General features: G+C 46.2%; 1 protein-coding gene across 7 annotated transcripts in view; it reads left to right on the top strand.

The window, feature by feature from the left end:
• The window catches only part of scube1 (signal peptide, CUB domain, EGF-like 1), a 120,048-nt gene that overhangs the window by 27,240 nt on the left and 75,123 nt on the right, over positions 1-17,685 (top strand). For all 7 annotated transcript variants that reach the window (XM_071332821.1, XM_071332819.1, XM_071332818.1 and 4 more), the window contains exon 4: positions 4,407-4,541. In XM_071332821.1, the coding sequence (XP_071188922.1) occupies positions 4,407-4,541 (135 nt within the window). The remainder of the gene's footprint in view (positions 1-4,406; positions 4,542-17,685) is intronic.

Genomic DNA, 17,685 nt, shown 5'->3' with positions numbered 1-17,685 from the left:
AGGAGACAGAAAGTGTCTCTTTCCTGAGCGGTATGACGGCTGCGTACTATTGTTTGTACAGATGAACGTGGTACCTTCAGGCGTTTGGAAATTGCTCCCAAGGATGAACCAGACTTGTGGAGGTCTACTAATTTTTTCTGAGGTCTTTGCTGATTTCTTTTGATTTTCCCATGATGTTAAGCAAAGAAGCACTGAGTTTGAAGGTAGGCCTTGAAATACATCCACAGGTACATCTCCAATTGACTCAAATGATGTCAATGAGTCTATCAGAAGCTTCTAAAGCCATGACATAATTTTCGGTAATTTTCCAAGCTGTTTAAAGACACAGTCAGCTTAGTGCATGTAAACTTCTGACCCACTGGAATTGTGATACAGTGAATTATAAGTGAAATAATCTGTCTGAAAACAATTGTTGGAAAAATGACTTGTGTCATACACAAAGTAGATGTCCTAACCGACTTGCCAAAACTATAGTTTGTTAACAAGGAATTTGTGGAGTGGTTGAAAAACGAGTTTTAATGACTTCAGCTGTATATGTACAGTACCTAACAATAAAACACTATATTTAAAGGTTTATTAGGCACCTAAACAATATATACAATAGGCCTATATTTTTGTCAGACAGGCACAAAGGCATGCAGACAGATCAAATGTAAATGGAGTTCACTGCTTTACACTGGAACATGTGTGCATAGATAAAACACACACCACACAAGACCCTTCTCCTCCCCTCCTCTCCTCTCCTCTCCCTCCCCTCCTCTCCTCTCTCCCTCCCCTCCTCTCCCCTCTCCCTCCCTGTGTTAGCATGACAGTAAACACTTTCCTCTCCCCGCTAACGGTTAACAAGGCCTGAAGGCCTCTGTCCTCTCCACTGGGACTTAACAAGCCGACCGCCTAAATGCTCCGACGGGAGAGACTGTCGCCCGGTAAAGCCAGCACTCAAATAAAAGCAGACAGTAACCCCCACGGAGATATGTTCGGAACTCTGACAGGGGTCCCAGACAGAGAGAGGAGACAGAGGGAGATAAATGAATAGGAGACAATAAAGTCCACTACCCCAGGAAGCGGTAGAGAGGATGTGGTGGCTTTCTATTTCAGGCGGTGTGACACAGAATCACGGGTCTGGTCCGGGTGTATTAAGGTCTGGGTGTATTAAGGTCTGGTCCGGGTGTATTAAGGTCTGGTCCGGGTGTATTAAGGTCTGGTCCAGGTGTATTAAGGTCTGGTCTGGGTGTATTAAGGTCTGGTCTGGGTGTATTAAGGTCTGGTCTGGGTGTATTAAGGTCTGGTCTGGGTGTATTAAGGTCTGGGTGTATTAAGGTCTGGGTGTATTAATGTCTGGTCCGGGTGTATTAAGGTCTGGGTGTATTAAGGTCTGGTCCGGGTGTATTAAGGTCTGGGTGTATTAAGGTCTGGTCCGGGTGTATTAAGGTCTTGGTGTATTAAGGTCTGGGTGTATTAAGGTCTGGTCTGGGTGTATTAAGGTCTGGTCCAGGTGTATTAAGGTCTGGTCCGGGTGTATTAAGGTCTGGTCCGGGTGTATTAAGGTCTGGGTGTATTAAGGTCTGGTCCAGGTGTATTAAGGTCTGGTCCGGGTGTATTAAGGTCTGGTCCAGGTGTATTAAGGTCTGGTCTGGGTGTATTAAGGTCTGGTCTGGGTGTATTAAGGTCTGGGTGTATTAAGGGCTGGTCTGGGTGTATTAAAGTCTGGTCTGGGTGTATTAAAGTCTGGTCTGGGTGTATTAAAGTCTGGTCTGGGTGTATTAAGGTCTGGTCTTGGTGTATTAAGGTCTGGTCTGGGTGTATTAAGGTCTGGTCTGGGTGTATTAAGGTCTGGTCTGGGTGTATTAAGGTCTGGTCTGGGTGTATTAAGCCTGGACTGACTTGGCTGTCAGCAGACTCAGTCTCAGACTGTAAGTTAGGAGCACCAGGTCTAGTGCTCCTCCATTGTGAGTTCTACAGTGGTCCAGCAGTGATAATCGTACAGCCCTTTACAGCCTGGTATGAAGACCATCCTACATGCCGCTCAGAGCTGTAAAGCTCTCTGACTAACTCAGTGCCATCAAAATATGCACAACCTCTAACCTCTGTCTCCACAGACAGCAAGCTTTCTTGATCTCCTTGACAAACAGGCCCTGATCACTCCTGAACACTCCTGATTTGGGGCAGGAGTTTTACATGACCCCGTGACCTGACCAGGACAGGAGTTTTATATGACCACGATCAAAGGAAGGACCTTAGTTCTGATGACCGTGGGGTTGAGGACGCTGAGGAGGCCATGTCATGTCCAAAGACAGGCTGACAGCCAGCCAGCCAGCCAGCCAGCCAGCCAGCCAGCCAGACAGACAGACAGACAGACAGACAGACAGACAGACAGACAGACAGACAGACAGACAGACAGACAGACAGACAGACAGACAGACAGACAGACAGACAGACGCTCCCTGGACTGGAGTTCTGAAAGTAAACCAGGGATCAGGTCTTGTTTGAGGCCCTTTCACCCTGATCTTGGTCGTTTATGAGAGGGTGAGACAGGCAGACGAAGACAGACAGCCGGCCGGGTGGTTGCTCCACCTCAGATCCTCAGATCACAGAGAAGCAGACAGACCTGACTAGATGAGATTAGAGAGACAGAGTCTCCCGGCTCCACGCTGCCTCAGCGCTTAGCACTGTCTGCCCAACCAGAGCCTCCTCCTCTCATTTCCTCCCTGTAAAGACCTGCACTCTAATCACAAGGGGAAATGGTTACGCCGCTCCTCTTTCATTTCACTTAGCGGTTTGTGATGAATGACGGATGGAGCCAATTACTGTCCTCCACTACCACCGAGTGCCTAGGTTAAATAAACATGGGCCAGTTGTTCCACTGGGGTAAGGGGAAGAGTTTTGGTCCATGTCTGACATGGCACCCTATTCCCAGGTCAAAAGTAGTGCACTGTGTAGGAAATGGGGTGCCATTTCAGACACAGCTTGGTATTTAGACCACCGGTCAGATGTGTTTGTATAGAGGATGGAACAGAGGTTGTGGCCAGACAGACAGACAGTGTTGTTCTGAACTGTGTGTCCAGTTCACCGTCTCCTCTGTGACATCATCAGTGTGCGTGCGTCCGTGCCGCTTGGCTACCGGCTCTAAACACACAAACACATCTGAACAACCACCAGACTAAACACACCACGCACTGCCTTGTGCTTAATCACGGACCAGTTAACGCACACATGCAGGCACACTCTCTCTCTCTCTCTCTCTCTCTCTCTCTCTCTCTCTCTCTCTCTCTCTCTCTCTCTCTCTCTCTCTCTCTCTCTCTCTCTCTCTCTCTCTCTCTCTCTCTCTCTCTCTCTCTCTCTCTCTCTCTCTCTCTCTCTCTCTCTCTCTCTCTCTCTCTCTGTCTGTTAGTCTACAGTAGCAGCCCAGCCCTATTTGATCCCTGTTAATCTCATTGGAGGATGTTATAGGTTTCTAACTAACACTCCCTCTAAATGCCCCACTGGTGATTTACTGGGCTTTCAACAGCACAACGGTGCTCCATAAACACACACTCACACCAGCACTTACATGCACACTCTTTCTCTCTCTCTTTCTCTCTCTCTCTATTTCTCTCTATTTCTCTATTTCTCTCTCTCCCTCTCACCCTGTCTTGCTCTGTCTTTCTTTCTCTCTCTCTCTCTCTCTCTCTCTCTATTTCTCTCTCTCTCTCTATTTCTCTCTCTCTCTCTCTCTATTTCTCTCTCTCTCTCTCTCTCTATTTCTCTCTCCATCTCACTCTCTCTATTTCTCTCTCTCCATCTCGCTCTCTCTTGCTCTCTCTTGCTCTCTCTTGCTCTCTCTCCATCTCGCTCTCTCTTGCTCTCTCTTGCTCTCTCTTGCTCTCTCTCTCTCTCTCTCTCTCTCTCTCTCTCTCTCTCTCTCTCTCTCTCTCTCTCTCTCTCTCTCTCTCTCTCTCTCTCTCTCTCTCTCTCTCTCTCTCTCTCGATTCGATTTCAATACCTTTGACTCAGTCTTACTGTACCAGGCAGTGGCTGGGCAGCCAGTAAAAAGAGCCCTGTTCAGCTCTGCTCTGTTCTGTCTGGGTAGTGTGAGTCCACAGGGATACATTCCTGCCTCTGGTGTCATCCCCACATCTCCTCACCCTCACCAGACTTCAATAGGCCTTCAGAAAGAAGAAAGAGAAGGACAATCCTTCCTCAACAAACACAGGCACAAATGCCTTCCTGGTCTACGACTGAGACGCTTGGGGCTTGTTTGTCAAGCCAAGCAAGCATCCCGCCGTTAAGGAAGTCTATGTATTTTCTCTCCCCCGCTCTCTCTCTCTCTCTCTCTCTCTCTCTCTCTCTCTCTCTCTCTCTCTCTCTCTCTCTCTCTCTCTCTCTCTCTCTCTCTCTCTCTCTCTCTCTCTCTCTCTCTCTCTCAGACGTGGATGAGTGTATGGACAACAATGGAGGATGCCAGCAGGTGTGTGTGAACACCATGGGAAGCTACGAGTGTATGTGCAAGCAAGGCTTCTTCCTCAGCGACAACCAGCATACCTGCATCCACCGCTCCGACGGTGAGTGGACAAGTGTGTGTGTGTGTGGTGTGTGTGTGTGTGTGTGTGTGTGTGTGTGTGTGTGTGTGTGTGTGTGTGTGTGTGTGTGTGTGTGTGTGTGTGTGTGTGTGTGTGTGTGTGTGTGTGTGTGTGTGTAGAGAGTGGACATGAGTGTGTGGCACTTTCTTAGTTCTTTTCCACTGTCTATGTGTCTCTGTGCTCCTCTGGGTGGTCTCAGTCAGTCTCTCCAGCCTTTCTCTCTCAAACCATCACTACTGATATGTAGCATTAGTACTCCTCCTAATAAGCATTTCCCCCGGACATGACCCGTGAATTTGGTTTGAGGTTGGGGCGTCAAATGCGAAGGCGTCCACTAGGGTTGTAAAGGGTCGGAAACTTTCTGGTAAATTTCTGAAGTTAAGCCCTGGAATTTGGGGAATTTTGCTTAAATTCGTCCAAAAAAGTTAGCCTATAACAGTGAACCTTTTTTGTTGGATACACAAGGCAATTCTAGGTCTTGGGTCATATTTTGGTTAAACTATCCCCAATTCAATGGAATTGCAACCCTCTGCATGCACAGTGCATTCTTCCATCACATGTACAGCTGATTCTCAAGATCTTGCACACTAATGAGATGCTATTGAGCCTACACTACTACACTGTCTGAGCCAAGGACTACATGCTTTCTGGTAAGTTTTGATTACAATACTGGGTGGGGTGAATATATTTTATATGACATACATTCTTTTTGTTAACTAGTAAATAGTAGCCTACATGAAAGTGTGTTCAAAGAATTTCGAACTTGTTAACAATTTCTGCTAGTTAGTTTTTGCTACCATGTGGGTTTTAGCTTGCTTGAGCCTGCTAACTGAGGAGTGTTAATGAACCTGTTTCCATACATGTTTCATTTTAAAACATTTTATTTTACAAATGAGTTGTTTAATCTAACTGCTTAACTATTTATCAGTACATGGAATTGTATTTGGGTTTTATTTACTTATTTTTTTCTCATCTTTACAGGAAAATTCCATGGGCACTATCTGATGTGTGGAGACATGTCACTGCAGCTAATGTAGAAGGAAAAGCTGTGTACATTTGCAAATACTGTGCCAAATCATATGTGAAGAATGCAACAAAGATGCAGAATCATCTGGCCAAGTGCATAAAGTTCCCTCAGTGCTCACAACAAGCAACCTCTGACAAAAGTCCCTCTACTTCTATTCGAGGTGAAAATGATGAATCAGACACCTTATCGATAGTAACAGCTCATGGTCCTCCTGGAATCAGAAGTGTTTTTGACGCAATGGAGGAACGTAGTCAGAGAAATGCTGATGAATGTCTTGCTCGAGCTGTGTATGCAACTGGTTCACCTCTGATGCTCACAAGCAATGTGTATTGGAAGAGATTTCTGAATGTTCTTCACCCAGCATACACCCCTCCAACCAGACATGCTTTATCTACTCATTGGCTGGTTGCAGAGTTCAATAGAGTTCAAGTGAAGGTCAACAGCGTACATGTTGGACCCCAAGTATGCTGGCAAGAGCATCCTGTCTGGTGCAGAGATCAACAAGGTATATGGTGTCATCACTACCGTGTCTCGCCACCTTGGCCTGGATGAGGGCAAGGTTCTTGGCAGTCTGGCGAAGTACACTTCCAAGCAAGGGCTTTGGGATGGAGATGCAATTTGGCAGTCGCGCCAACATATCTCATCAGCCACCTGGTGGAAGGAACTTTGTGGATCTGAGGCTCTTTCCCCTGTTGCCTCCATCATCTCCAAATCCCACCAACATCAGCCGCCTCAGAGCGCAACTGGTACTTGTTTGGGAACACACACACCAAAGCACGCAACAGGCTGACCAATACAAGGGTTGAAAAATTGGTGGCCATCCGGGCAAATTTGAGGCTTTTTGAGCCTGACAACGAGCCATCCTCAACAAGGTTGGAAAGTGCCAGTGAAGATGAGGTCTCAGAGTCTGATGTTCAAGAGGTGTACATTGAGGAGGTCCAGGGAGAAGACATGGAAGCCTGAGAGGAAGACAACCTAAGCTTTAGTTTCTAGACTATCATTTTACAGATGTATGTTGAAAACGTTTCTGGGAGATGCGATGGATCATTGGGGATCATTCAACATTCCCTTTCTTTAGTTGTTCAGTGACATCATTCCAAGTGAAGAGTCAACTCATTTATTTTAAGTTAAATGTGTAACTACACTACCGGTCAAAAGTTTTAGAACACCTACTCATTCAACGGTTTTTCTTTATTTTTACTATTTTCTACATTGTAGAATAATAGTGAAGACATCAAAACTATGAAATAACACATACTGTATGGAATCATGTAGTAACCAAAAAAGTTTTAAACATAAAAATAGCCACCCTTTGCCACTCTTGGCATTCTCTCAACCAGCTTCACCTGGAATGCTTTTCCAACAGTCTTGAAGGAGTTCCCACATATGTTGAGCACTTGTTGGCTGCTTTTCCTTCACTCTGCGGTCCAACCCATCCCAAACCATCTCAATTTGGTTCAGGTCAGGGGATTGTGGAGGCTAGGTCATCTGATGCAGCACTCAATCACTCTCCATCTTGGTAAAATAGCCCTTACACAGTCTGGAGGTGTGTTGGGTCATTGTCCAATTGAAAAACAAATTATAGTCCCACTAAGCCCAAACCAGATGGGATGGAGTATTGCTGCAGAATGCTGTGGTAGCCATGCTGGTTAAGTGTGCCTTGAATTCTAAATAAATCACTGACAGTGTCACCAGCAAAGCAACCCCCCACCATCGCACCTCCTTCTCCATGCTTTACGTTGGGAAATACACATGCAGGGATCATCCGTTCACCCACACCGCATCTCACAATGACATGGCGGTTGGAACCAAAAATCTCCAATTTGGACTCCAGACCAAAGGACAAATTTCCACCGGTTTAATGTCCATTGCTTGTGTTTCTTGGCCCAAGCAGGTCTCTTCTTCTTATTGGTGTCCTTTAGTAGTGGTTTCTTTGCAGCAATTCGACCATGAAGGCCTGACTCATGCAGTCTCCTCTGAACAGTTGATGTTGAGATGTGTCTTTTACTTGAACTCTGTGAAGCATTTATTTGGGCTGCAATATCTGAGGTGCAGTTAACTCTAATGAACTTATCCTCTGCAGCAGAGGTAACTGCAACAGAGGTAACTCTGGTTCTTCATTTCCTGTGGTGGTCTTCATGAGAGCCAGTTTCATCATAGGGCTTGATGGTTTTTGCAACACAAAAACTTTCAAAGTTCTTGAAATGTACCATATTGGCTGACCTTCATGTCTTAAAATAATGATGGACTGTCGTTTTTCTTTGCTTATTTGAGCCTAGTTCTTGCCATAATATGGACTCTGTCTTTTACCAAATAGGGCTATCTTCTGTATACCACCCCTACCTTGTCACAACACAACTGATTGGCTCAAATGCATTAAGAAGGAAAGACATTCCACAAATGAACTTTTAAGAAAGCACACCTGTTAATTGAAATGCATTCATGGTGACTACCTCATGAAGCTGGTTGAGAGAATGCCAAGAGTGTGCAAAGCTGTCATCAAGGCAACGGGTGGCTCTTTGAAGAATCTCAAATATAAAATATATTTTATTTTGTTTAACACTTTTTTGGTTAGTACATGATTCCATATGTGTTATTTCATAGTTTTTATGTCTTCACTATTATTCTACAATGTTGAAAATAGTACAAATAAAGAAAAACCCTTGAATTAGTAGGTGTTCTAAAACTTCTATTGGAAGGATTTAATCATTTGCAATTATGTCTACTTATGATAAGGTAAAAGGTTTATGTTTCTGTCTCCATATGATATGGTAAATATATCCAATGCAAAAAACATCTACATTTAAATGGTATTAATAATTAGCATATATTAGTGTTAATTCCCATATATTTCCGTTAATTCCCATATATTCCTGTTAATTCCCACGTAAGGTTTGCACCTCTGAATATTCCCCAATATGTGCAACACTAGCGTCCACCATGCCTCGCCTTTGTGCAGTGACCATTAACCGAGGAACGCGGCGAGAAGCAGCGAGGAGTGGGCGGGATGCGTGACTTCTGACGCATGTTTCTCGTCCGTGTGATCCACCTACGGCTGATTTCGGTTTTCATCCATAACCTCGCTGGCGCTCCGGCTTCCCCGGCCCATTCCGCCTGTCAGACTTCATTTATGGTCTCAGTCTGGATCAGTGAGGGTCTGAGAGGTGACGGGGGGAGGCAGAGAGAACATCCTCCTCCGCACTGAGGAATCACAGCACATTCCTCCAAAAATACACAGTTCAACAAATAGGCCAACACACACACACAGAAATCTACACACACACACACACACACACACACACACACACACACACACACACACACACACACACACACACACACACACACACACACACACACACACACACACACACACACACACACACACACACACACACACACACACACCAGCAGCAGCAGCACTGTAATTGAGGAGTTCAGAGAGATATGAAAGGATCCTCATCCATCATCTCTGTGATGTCACTATCGGACACTTCAGGAATGTGGAGAGGGGTGAGTGACTGAGGGGGTGGAGGAGAGTGAGGGGCAATGAGGTGACCTCTCTCTCGCTCTCTCTCTCTTTCTCTCTAGCTCGTTCTATGGTCTTGGATTGGGCTAGTAGGGCAGTGTGAGCAGGGAAGCAGGGCTGTTGGGGCACACAGTCAGAGGGAATTCAGACGAGCTGAAGAAAGAGTGAAAGAGACACAGAAATAGAAACATTCCATGTTTGCTCTCTGGAAAACCCACGAACCTGGATGTGAATATCTCCCTTTCCTCTCATACTCTCTCTCTCTTTCTCGCTCACTTTCGCGCTCCGTTCTGTCCCTCTATCTATCTACCCCTCACCCTCCTATCCCCTCTCTCTCTTTCCACCAACTCTGTCTCTCTCAGTCTCTCCTCTCATGTCCTCTCTATATCTCTCTATTTTTTTTTACATCAAAGCCATTCCTCAGTTAACATGTGTAATTAGTTGGCCTGTCAGAGATGCTGGGGGTAAACAGCCTCTAAAGCAGCCTGGTGTATTCCTCCAGCCCACCTCTACCCACCCCTGACCAGCCCAAGTCCAGTCACAGCCTGCCCCTCTGGCCCTCAATCGGACGCTTGTCTCCCTGCTCCTCCCAGACGGGAATAGCAGCAGCTTCTATGTGTCCCAGAGGAGTCTCCACGCCTGTTTCCATCTCTCTCCATACCCCTCTCTCTCTCTCTCTCTCTCTCTCTCTCTCTCTCTCTCTCTCTCTCTCTCTCTCTCTCTCTCTCTCTCTCTCTCTCTCTCTCTCTCTCTCTCTCTCTCTCTCTCTCTCTCTCTCTCTCTCTCTCTTTCTCTCTCTCTCTCTCTCTCACACACACTTTCTCTCTCTCTCTCTCTCTCTCTCTCTCTCTCTCTCTCTCTCTCTCTCTCTCTCTCTCTCTCTCTCTCTCTCTCTCTCTCTCTCTATATATATATATATATATACTGTATATATATGCAGTATGTCTCTCTACATTTACATTGCATTTGAGAAATTAAAAAAAAATATTAAAACAACAGCAATACAATAAAATACAATACAAAGACAATACGAATGGCCAATCCACTGTGGGTGCTCTGGTCAGTGGGTGCGCTCACCCCGACCCGCCCCGAGACCCTGGCAAGGCAAAGCCCCCGCGCCCCAGCCCAAGGGGATTTTCCAAGGGTGGGAAGGACCAAATCCCCACCGACGCCCGGGCGGGCATGGAAGCGAGCATACCCAGAACCACCAGGACCAGAACACACAGACCAGTTACAGTGTGAAACCAAAAACCAAAACATAAATAACAAAACGCAAAACATACAATAATCACATCCCCACCCTCACCCCTGATTGGAGGACCTCAAACATTTATACTGTGCATTTATTTATTGCATTACTCATTAATTCCATCCTTCAGACAGCCACAGATCAACCCATATTTTCCAGTAAATCATCAATCCACCATTTCCTCTTCTAATACATCCCATCATTCTACCATGGTGTCTCACTAGGAACCTCCCCATCATTCTACCATGGTGTCTCACTAGGAACCTCCCCATCATTCTACCATGGGGTCTCACGAGGAACCTCCCCATCATTCTACCATGGTGTCTCACGAGGAACCTCCCCATCATTCTACCATGGTGTCTCACGAGGAACCTCCCCATCATTCTACCATGGTGTCTCACTAGGAACCTCCCCATCATTCTACCATGGTGTCTCACTAGGAACCTCCCCATCATTCTACCATGGGATCTCACTAGGAACCTCCCCATCATTCTACCATGGTGTCTCACTAGGAACCTCCCCATCATTCTACCATGGTGTCTCACTAGGAACCTCCCCATCATTCTACCATGGTGTCTCACTAGGAACCTCCCCATCATTCTACCATGGGATTTCACTAGGAACCTCCCCATCATTCTACCATGGTGTCTCACTAGGAACCTCCCCAATATTCTACCATGGGGTCTCACTAGGAACCTCCCCAATATTCTACCATGGGGTCTCACTAGGAACCTCCCCATCATTCTACCATGGGGTCTCACTAGGAACCTCCCCAATATTCTAGCATGGGGTCTCACTAGGAACCTCCCCATCATTCTACCATGGGTCTCACTAGGAACCTCCCCATCATTCTACCATGGTGTCTCACTAGGGACCTCCCCATCATGCTCCCATGGTGTCTCACTAGGAACCTCCCCATCATTCTACCATGGGGTCTCACTAGGAACCTCCCCATCATACTACCGTGGTGTCTCATTAGGAACCTCCCCGTCATTCTACCATGGTGTCTCACTAGGGACTTGAACCTCCCCATCAATCTACCATGGGGTCTCACTAGGGACTTGAACCTCCCCATCATTCTACCATGGTGTCTCACTAGGGACATGAACCTCCCCATCATCTACCATGGTGTCTCACTAGGGACTTGAACCTCCTCATCATTCTACCATGGGGTCTCACTAGGGACTTGAACCTCCCCATCATTCTACCATGGTGTCTCACTAGAGACTTGAACCTCCCCATCATACTACCATGGTGTCTCACTAGGGACTTGAACTTCCCCATCATTCTCCCATGGGCTCTCACTAGGGACATGAACCTCCCCATCATTCTACCATGGGGTCTCACTAGGGACTTGAACCTCCCCATCATTCTACCATGGTGTCTCACTAGAGACTTGAACCTCCCCATCATTCTACCATGGGCTCTCACTAGGGACATGAACCTCCCCATCATTCTACCATGGGGTCTCACTAGGAATCTCCTCATCATTCTACCATGGTGTCTCACTAGGGACTTGAACCTCCCCATCATTCTACCATGGTGTCTCACTAGAGACTTGAACCTCCCCATCATTCTACCATGGGCTCTCACTAGGGACATGAACCTCCCCATCATTCTACCATGGGGTCTCACTAGGGACTTGAACCTCCCCATCATTCTACCATGGTGTCTCACTAGAGACTTGAACCTCCCCATCATTCTACCATGGGCTCTCACTAGGGACATGAACCTCCCCATCATTCTACCATGGTGTCTCACTAGGGACTTGAACCTCCCCATCAGTCTACTGTGGGGTCTCACTAGGGACTTGAACCTCCCCATCATTCTCCCATGGGGTCTCACTAGGGACTTGAATCTCCCCATCATTCTACCATGGTGTCTCACTAGGGACTTGAACCTCCCCATCAGTCTACCATGGGATCTCACTAGGGACTTGAACCTCCCCATCATTCTACCATGGTGTCTCACTAGGGACTTGAACCTCCCCATCAGTCTACTGTGGGGTCTCACTAGGGACTTGAACCTCCCCATCATTCTACCATGGTGTCTCACTAGGGACTTGAACCTCCCCATCAGTCTACTGTGGGGTCTCACTAGGGACTTGAACCTCCCCATCATTCTACCATGGTGTCTCACTAGGGACTTGAACCTCCCCATCAGTCTACCATGGGATCTCACTAGGGACTTGAACCTCCCCATCATTCTACCATGGTGTCTCACTAGGGACTTGAACCTCCCCATCATGCTACCATGGTGTCTCACTAGGAACCTCCCCATCATTCTACCATGGGGTCTCACTAGGGACTTGAAGCTCCCCATCAATCTACCATGGGGTCTCACTAGGAACCTCCTCATCATTCTACCATGGTGTCTCACTAGGGACTTGAACCTCCCCATCATTCTACCATGGTGTCTCACTAGGGACTTGAACCTCCCCATCATTCTAAACATTTTTCCCAAGAGCAAAATGAGGTCTAAGGTCCTATTTTAGTAATTTCTCTCTCTTTCTCTCTCTCTCTCTCTCTCTCTTTGTGAGGACAGACTGGACAGAGATTGTGCCCACTCCCTCTTCCCCCCCCCCACTGCCAAGTCATGTCAAACCTGGTCCCATATTATCCCAGAGATAACCTGGTACCACTCCAAGATGTGTCTGATGAACTGAGGTAGTGTACAGTATCAACCCACACTCCACAGAAGGACACAGTGTGTAGGAATCATCGCAGACACATGAACGTGCTGACAGACTGGCACGTACAGAGGGACTGGCTCACAAACACACATTATACCTTGATTAATATACACGGGCATGTGTGTAATGCACACATGCCTCACACATGCAGTCGCACACACACACTGACTGGCCTTGATAAACACACATAAACACACACTTTGTGAGTAACCATCTCCTTCCTCACTAATATTATATTAGGTTCATGTGGAGGCGTCTCCTAACCCTGAATGAAATGTTTTTTTTCTCCTAACCCTAATCCTAACCCATGACCCGTTGCTGTCACTTAACACCCTCCCCTATCCCTGCCCGTGGAGGATTTACCTAATCCAGCCACCTCTCAGCAGCCCCGCAGGTACCCACCACACCACACCCCTTTCTGGACACCTGTTCCTCTGTTGAGGGGAGGGCACTCCATCCCGCATGTAGTGCCTGCAGATGGGCCAAATATATTTCGTTTATAACTCCCCTTTAATGCTTCTACAGATGATTTAATGTCTGTCTGATATGGCATCCTGTTCCTTAAATAGTGCACTACTTGTGACGTAATATTAGCCTGGATTTAACCCAGGCTATTGGGTTGGATGCATAGTATGTTTCCGCAATGGCATCCTATTCCCAAGTGAACTACTTTTGACCAGAGCCCCATTCAAAAGCTGTGCACTATATCGAGAATAGGGTGCCATTTTGGACACTATGTGTAGATGTTGAATCCAGGCTGATGATAGTGTATGAGGTCATCAGAGGAGCTGGAGGTGCTTCTCAGTAATTTATGCAGCCGCATGCGGTTTATGGTTACAATGTCAGTAGCCACTTCACGGTTACCGCCGGTTACCGAGGCGGCTGGGCGGGTGGCTGTCTCTGAAATTGTAGCCAGAGTTTTAGAGAGTTTTAGAGAATTGAATCTGTCATTGTTGAGGAAATACACACAGATACCTCCCTTTCACTCTCTTTTACATGCGCTCACACACACACACACACACACACACACACACACACACACACACACACACACACACACACACACACACGCACAATCTTGCGCAGCTAACCTTGTGGGGACATACAATTCAGTCCCATTCAAAATTCTATTTTCCCTAACCCTAACCTGTACCCTAAACCTAACCCAAAAACCTAACCTTAACCATGAACCTAACCCTAGCTCCTAACCCTAAAACGAACCCCCTATCTCCTAACCCTAAACCTAAACCTAATTCTAACCCTAACACTAATTCTAACCTTAACCCTAAACCCCCTAGAAAAAGCCTTTGACCTTATGAGGACCAACAAAATGTCCCCAGTTGGTCAAACTTTTGTTCATTTACTATTCTTGTGGGGACTTCTGGTCCCCACAAGTATAGTTAAACACGTCCACACACACACACGCACATCTGCAATTGTTTGTTCCATTGCGATGGGCTACTGTGTGTTTCCCGGGAAGTGTGTTACGTTTCAGACTCTGAACAGTTTCCCAGTCATGACAAACACCGTGGCCCTCCAGGTCTTCTCTGTATTTTAGAACACTGTAAACAGTGGAACAATGCTGCTGTTCATCTGAAGTGCTTTTTTACTGGCTGGAATGATTGAACATTTCGCTTTGGGTCGTTCAACCTATTCTATTAAATTTGTCTGATATCAAATAACAAATTCAACAGATCAATGTGATTTTCTGAATTGAATGAAAGCTTCTAAATTGCTTTCAACACCTCATGCACATGCACATTGAATAGCGCTGGGGGCAATGTAGCGGCAGCAGCCTATCCGAAGATTTGGAGGTGTGGCTTATTAGGGGCATAGCTTTTATGGAGTTATTTTTGCCCATCCATGAGAGTGAATGTCATTGAGCGTCATGTCTTTATTTAAGTGTTGAAAGCAGTAAGTTGCAACTTGAAATATAGGTTTGGTGATAATTGGTAAAAACAGTTGGAATTGAGTTATACCGTTGGTTTCAACAAATGTAGTATTTTTCAATTGAGAAAACCTAACTTAATTTTTGGGGTTGGTCCAAAGAGTACTTGTTTACAGTGTAGAGGTGTTTACAAACTGCTGCTTGCCACTCCCAAATGTCCCTCACTCACCATTATCAAGCATAGTGTGAAAACTACCAGACCAGGCAGTAACTGAACGTGGCAGATAACTTAATTGAGGAAACTAGCTGCGCATAAATCATTGGAGGAAATTCTCTTCTCTCAAGTGATCTTATTTTGATCCAAGTCATACAGACAAACAGCCAATTGACCTGAGATGTAATCTAGAGTTTGTCATTCAAACATACAGCATATAGACAACACATTCATTAGGAACTGGTAGTTGTGATGAACGAGTTGTAGAACCGTGTAGAAACAGTGGTGTATATGCCTGTATAAGTTCAGTAAGAGGCCCCCAGCCACCCAGCGGGCCCCGGAGGAGATATAAAGTTACCAAGTGAACCATAATACTTCTCTATTTCAGTCAAATATGGCAGTAGATGTCCCCACATGTTGTGAATATAATATGCTTGTAAATTCTTCTTCCAACTCAACTCCATTCCTTGGCAATTTGGTGCGAGTAGTAAATTGGGGATTTGAGTTGGTGCCCACCCCGACAGTGTGCCCGGTGCTCAGAGCCTGGCCATGGAAACCAATCAGAATCCTCCTTAAAAGAAAAGTTATTTCCTCCTGCCTGAGGAACTTCATACCCATCACAGAGAAAGAGAGACAAATTGAAGGGAGAGAGAAACACATTATGAAGTAATTGTACCATACACAACAGGGGACCCATGTCTGAGTGTGTGCATGCTTAGCCCTACAGTGGAAACATGGCATGTTGGCAGTGTCGGGAGTTAGTCGACAACCCCTGTCTGTTGTCATCATGTTTGTTTCGGATGGTTGAAAAATCATTCATCGGCGGCTGTGGTGTGTGTGTGTGTCTGCGTGTGTGTCTGCGTGTGTGTGTCTGTGTCTGCGTGTGTGTGTGTCTGCGTGTGTGTGTCTGTGTCTGCGTGTGTGCGGCGTCGTGGGTCTCTCGGAGCGGCGGGTGAGAAAATAGAGGCTCTGTGTGATTTATGTGGCTTCGCGGGACAGATGAAATGGCCTGTCCACGGCTCCTGAGAGGGCTATATATAATGGCAGGGATTACTAGCTTAGCGCTGAGGGATGGAGGGGGACCGGAGGTGTATAGGGACACTGTCTCATTAGTTTGTTGCTCGGTTGGTTGTTTGGTTGGTTTGTTCAGTCATTTGTTTGTACACTCACTTACTCACTCACTCATTCACTCATGCACACACTCACTGACTCACTGACTCAGTCACTCACTCACTCACTCACTGACTCACTGACTCACTCACTCACTCACTCACTCACTCACTCACTCACTCATTCACAACCTTTATATCACTGGTGGAGAATAAGTAAGGAACTGTATAGGGCCAGTGGAGCAACTGCATTACACTGTGGTTCAATAGGTCTTTATTGACCTTGTCACTGTTGTTGGTGCCCCACAACACTGATAATGTCACCTACAGTAGAAAGATAGCAGGTTAGCTAACAGCAGTCAGGCATACTGGAGTTCAGTGGTCACCAACCAGTCGATCGCGATCTTCAAGGCATTCCTAGTCGATCACCAAGTATTTCTGAAGAAAAGCCAACGATAAAGACTTGTTGTGCTGTTGGCGGTAGGTGCACTTCAAATCAAATCAAACTTTATTTGTCACATGTGCCGAATACAACGAGTGTAGACCTTACTGTGAATGGTTACTTACAAGCCCTTAACCAACAGTTCAGTTCAAGAAAGAGTTAACAAAATATTTACCAAATAAACTAAAGTAAAAAATTATAAAAAGTATCACAATAACATAACAATAATGAGGCTATATACAGGGGGTACCGGTACCGAGTCAGTGTGCGGGGGTACAGGTTAGAGGTAATTTGTACATGTAGGTAGGGGTGAAGTGACTAAGCATAGATAATAAACAGCAAGTAGCAGCAGTGTACAAATCAAATGGGGGGGGTCAATGTAAATAATCCGGTGGCCATTTGATTAAATGTTCAGCAGTCTTATGGCTTGGGGGTAGAAGCTGTTAAGGAGCCTTTTGGTACTAGAAAACAGTCTATGACTTTGGTGCCTGGAGTCTCTGACAATTTTATGGACTTTCCTCTGACACCACCTATTATATAGGTCCTGGATTGCAGGAAGCTTGGCCCCAGGGATGTACTGGGCCGTATGCACTACCCTCTGTAGCGCCTTACGGTCAGATGCCGAGCAGTTGCCATACCAGGCGGTCGGATGCTCTCGATGGTGCAGCTTTCAAACCTTTTGAGGATCTGGGGACCCATTCCAAATATTTTCAGTCTCCTGAAGGTTGAAAAGGTTTTGTCGTGCCCTCTTCACGACTGTCTTGGTGTGTTTGGACCATGATAGATTGTAAGTGATGTGGACACCAAGGAACTTGAAACTCTCGACCCGTTCCACTGCAGCCCCGTTGATGTTAATGGGGGCCTGTTCGGCCCGCCTTTTCCTGTAGTCCACGATCAGCTCCTTTGTCTTGCTCACATTGAGGGAGAGGTTGTTGTCCTGGCACCACACTGCCAGTTCTCTAACCTCCTCCCTATA

Source organism: Salvelinus alpinus, chromosome 11 (assembly GCF_045679555.1).
Source record: "Salvelinus alpinus chromosome 11, SLU_Salpinus.1, whole genome shotgun sequence".
Taxonomy (NCBI): domain Eukaryota; kingdom Metazoa; phylum Chordata; class Actinopteri; order Salmoniformes; family Salmonidae; genus Salvelinus; species Salvelinus alpinus.
Note: the sequence above shows the minus strand (reverse complement) of the source record. Positions and strands in the feature narration are given on the sequence as shown.